Source organism: Bidens hawaiensis, unplaced genomic scaffold (assembly GCF_021521415.1).
Source record: "Bidens hawaiensis isolate Kalapana, Puna unplaced genomic scaffold, B.hawaiensis_p1.1 tig00026854_1, whole genome shotgun sequence".
Taxonomy (NCBI): Eukaryota; Viridiplantae; Streptophyta; class Magnoliopsida; order Asterales; family Asteraceae; genus Bidens; species Bidens hawaiensis.
This window is the reverse complement of record NW_027494326.1, coordinates 269462-274193: the sequence shown is the minus strand read 5'-3', so window position 1 is coordinate 274193 and position 4732 is coordinate 269462. Positions and strand designations below refer to the sequence as shown.

The following is a 4732-nucleotide window of genomic DNA, read 5'->3' as shown; positions in this document are numbered from 1 at the left end:
AATAAAGTTTAGTTATCGTTAATTGTTAAAGGTTTTTATTAGTTTTGTTAGATTGTTATTAGTTTGTAGAAAGTTTAGGTTTGTTGAATATTGTTATTAGTTGTTGTTGAATAAAGTTTGAAGTTTTTTGTTAATTGTTAAAGGTTTTTGTTAGTTTTGTTAGATTGTTATTAATTTGTAGAAAGTTTAGGTTTGTTGAATATTGTTATTAGTTGTTGTTGAATAAAGTTTGTAGAAAGTTAAGGTTCGATGAATTGTTGTTTTAATAGAATTGTTGTTTTTCATTAGTTGATCATAAAAATGGGAGAGAAACAACAATGGTCGAATGAGCAAATAAAATGTTTATTAGAAACTTGCATTGAAGAGATAAACACTGTGGGTAAAAAAGGGTTGAGTTTGCACAAAGACTCATGGGCTAAGGTAATAAGTGTTCTTAAGGAAAAGTTTGTGTTGGATTTGTGTCAAAGACAAGTGAAAAACGCTTACGATAATCTTAAAGCCAAATACCTAGGATGGGTGTATTTGAAAAACAAAACCAACAACATATACAACCCTCAAACAAATACCTTTACCTTAACGAACGAGGAATGAGAAGAATTTAAGAAGGTATCTTCATATAATTTTATTTTTTAACATCTACCTCTACCTTAAGGTCCACCCCTAGTTTATTTTTTAACATCTACCATTATTTTTTAAGGGCATTCGAAAGGTGCATCCTTGAAAACAACTCCATTAGCATTTCCGGAACTTTGTGCACAACTGTTTGATGATAATATTGCCACGGGGAATCGCAAGTGGACCTCAACCCAAACATCAGTGGTTGGTTGGATCATCCTCTTGTCATCGGCTCCAATCGGTCCATGATGATTATGGACAACATTTTTGTCAACACAGAAGATGATGCCAGGCACTAATCCTACTACCCTGCCTACTACCAGGCCTACAACCAAGCCTACTCTCGAGCCTACCCCCAAAAGGGCTAAAACTTCAAAATCATCATCATTTGTCACTTTTGAGGATTTAGCACTTGACATGCGAAATGCTTTGCGACATTTGACTAGAGAAAAACCTAAAAAAAACGCCCGGTAGTTATAACAGTTGTTGAATGTTCTGAGAAGTTAAATTTGGTTGGGTTAAAGCCGGGAGACCCTCTATATTTGGTTGCTTTTCATATTTTTGGAATGTCCACGAACATGAGAGAGGCGTGGATGGCATTGCCAAATATTCCCGACGTGTTAAAATGGTGGATCGAGATGACGGCTAAAAATTTAGGACTTATGAAGTAGTTTTTGTTTTGTTGAAAACATTATTTGCTTTTGGTGTATGTTTTTTTTGTTTTGTTGAAAACATTATTTGTTTTTAGTTATGTTGAAAACATTCTATGCTTTTTGGCTACGTGACATGGTTGTTTATGCTTTATGATAATGGTTGTTTTTTTATGACAATGTGACACGGTTGTTTATGTTTTATTAACAGGTTCATAATTAATAATGATGAGAAAATACTTCTAGTAGTTGTTATGTACTTGTATATCCGCTTTTTTGGAAGAGGGGTTTGAAACGAAAGCGAGACAATGATTCGGCAATGACGGTACATAAATACACGTTAGAGTTATTTCAAGGAAATCCTAAACAATGCATTGAATTGCTAAGCATGTCCCGTGAATCATTTGTCCGACTATGTGCACATTTTAGAATAAATTATTCGTTAAAGGATAGTAAACATGTTTCGGTTGAGGAAAAGATGGCTATGTTTTTGATGATAATCGGCCATAATCAACGTTATGTGGTTATCAAGCGTAGATTTCAACACTCAAAGCAAACAATTTATAAATTCTTTCATGAGTGTTGGATAAAATGATGCTTTTCGTCAAAGATATGATAGTACCAACTTCTTTCAATCCGAATCCAAACATTCGGGGACATAACAAGAGGCTACGGAAGATTTTTAAAGGAGCGGTTGGTGCACTAGATGGGACCTTGATACATGTTGTTGTTCCTACTAGGCAACAAGATTTATATAGAGGAAGGGGAAAGGGTGATTGTTATCAAAACGTATTAGCAATTTGTGATTTTAACATGATTTTCACTTTTCTTGTGGCCGGATGGGAAGGGGTAGCACATGATTCTAGAATATTATTAGAGGCATTATCAAATCCACATGCGTCATTCCCATTTCCACCATCAGGTATTTTTATTGTTTGTTAATTATTTCTATGTTAGTTTAATATTGTAATTAATTATAAATATTTATAGAGAAATACTCTCTTTGTGACGCCGCGTATGCACACATACGAGGATTTATGGCTCCATATCATAATGTGAGATATTGGCTTGGAGATTTTCGTCGGAGACGTGCGTTAACCAATAAAGAAAAATTTAATCATGCACATGCAAAACTTCGAAACGTCATTGAGCGTGATTTTGGTGTCTTGAAAGAAAGATTCCCTACATTGAAGAGGATGACACCATTTCCATTGGAAACACAAAGGAACGTTACCGTTGCATGTTTCGCGCTACATAATTTTATTAGGAAACAGGGTTTGGGTTTGGACGATGAGTTGTCTACAAAATATGATCAACCCGATGTGTCGCTTGGAAATAGTCGTGGGCAAATTGATGCTGATGAAGACGAGGTTGAAGCACTTGACACTGCATCAGATCGGGAATATGCGACTCAGTAACGAGATGAAATTGCTGAGCAGTTAATGCAAAGTACGGAATAAATGATTTAAAATGTTTGTGGTATTATGAATATTATTTCAGTGTTGTTGACTATTATTTAAATTTGGATGTTGAAGACCTTTTTTATTTATATTTCAGTTTATTTAAATTTCAGTTTATTTAAATTTCAGCTTATTTTAGCAGTCTGCAGATGTTAAAAAACAAACAGTCTTCTTGTTGCAAACTGCAGAGTTTTGGTCCACCTCTTCTGCTACAGATGTTGGCAGATGTAGTCCGCAGACGTCAGGCCTTTTACCTCTGAAAAAACAAACAGCACCTAAGAGCATTCTCATCCCACCTTCTATAATTATGTGAGGGAAGTTTGCAAATTATAGAGTGATATTTTGAGTGTAAATTATATGGTGAAGAGAGAAATGTAGTGATTTTTTGTAAATTTGGGGAAACATTGTTTGCCCCTATTTATATTTTAATATTTGTTTGATTGATTGTGAGTAAGAGAGAGAGAAATAATAATAAAAGTATAAAAAGTATTATTTAATTGAACAAGAGAGAGAAATATAGTGTATTTTAATGTAATTATAGAGATAGAGATAAAGAATGAGTTAAGAATGCTCTAAGGCTGGTTGTTGCGAAGGGGCTTCAAAATCCAAGTTAAAGTGTAACATCATGTTAAAGTCTCACATATTTAACACAGTGTTGTGGTTTAAAAACCTCTTGAAGCCCCACCTCTTTAAATTGTGGTCCCCACCATAGTGCATTGAAGCCCCTCTCTTACCGCCCAACATGGTGTGAAGGCCCTTTTAAGTCATCCCACATCACTTTGCTGCCTCCCTTAACCCCTTGCAGCCCAAAATGAGGAGTCTAAGTCTGGCTTTGGAGTTTGGAAAATCAAAGGTATATTATTTTAGGAACGGTGTGGATAATAATCCTATGAAGATTGAATTTGTGCTTTAATGACATGCTTATGCTAATTTAAAACAAGTAACTAAAGAGGCTTCTTGGGATTAAAGACTATTGTAGAAGGTTTATTAAGGCATTTGAAATGATAACTAGATAATTAACATAGTAGTTAAAAAAAAGAAGAAGATGCATTTAAATGGTCTTATATGGATCGAGAAAGTAGGAAGTTCCGTGCAGAAAATATGGCAATTTGCCACATATCAGCCATGGGTGATCATTCAAGAATAGGTAATGCAACAAGAGAATGTTAGGTATGTAGGTGGATTAAACTTGAAAAAATTGCTTCCCCAAGGTTGTTGCAACCATTTAATAATCTTAGTTTCATTTTCTCAAATTAATCTACGGACTTCAGTTCACTAGGGGTTGCTAAAATCTAGAGGCAAAGACACCCTATTTGTGGCGGTGGGTGGCTTAACCAAGTATAGTCCTTTTATGGCTACGAATGACCCTCAATCTAGAGGCAAAGGCACCCTAATCGTGATTAATTGAGACACCATAATTCTTAGCACTATTTGGAGAGAATTTGTGCATCCGCAAGGAGTTACCTTAGTATGTCTACAACCTAACATCTTCAGACACATAGGTGGATTTATTACGGGTCGTGCGGGCGAAATGGCCCCATTGAGACGACCTAACATAATACTACAAAATCAGTTTTTAACTAGACCTCATCTATTATTTCTTTTAGGCCCTTGTATAAAAATGGAGTTTGAGGTCTAATTTGCATGTTTTTTTAGTTCACTTCCATGAGAACATGTAAGTAAAACCTCAAATATTAGAAAATAGAAATAGGAAAATAATTGGTGGGCAAAATAACACTTACCAGAAATATCAAAAATTGTCTAGGAAACACAAAAGCATATTGTGTATCATCATATATCTGAACCGAAAGCCGAATTTGCAATTCAGATCGGTTTTCTGGTTATCAGTTGTCGAAATTTCGCACACCCCTAATAGTACATAGCCGCTTCTACCGCAAATTTGAAATTTCTGGTTGATTTATTTAAAGTTGGATGTTGGTCCAAGGTAACCTAGCATAGAATATAAGTACTTTCCAATGTTTTCTAGTTTATATAAAGTTGGTTGCT

At 34.9% G+C, this 4732-nt stretch overlaps 1 protein-coding gene across 1 annotated transcript; it reads left to right on the top strand.

The window, feature by feature from the left end:
- Positions 1-1856: 1856 nt before the first annotated feature.
- Positions 1857-2683, top strand: LOC143574150 (uncharacterized). Its single transcript, XM_077058848.1, has 2 exons — positions 1857-2187; positions 2256-2683. Exons 1-2 carry the CDS (start codon positions 1857-1859, stop codon positions 2681-2683), a joined length of 759 nt encoding a protein of 252 aa, XP_076914963.1.
- The last annotated feature ends 2049 nt before the right edge of the window (positions 2684-4732 follow it).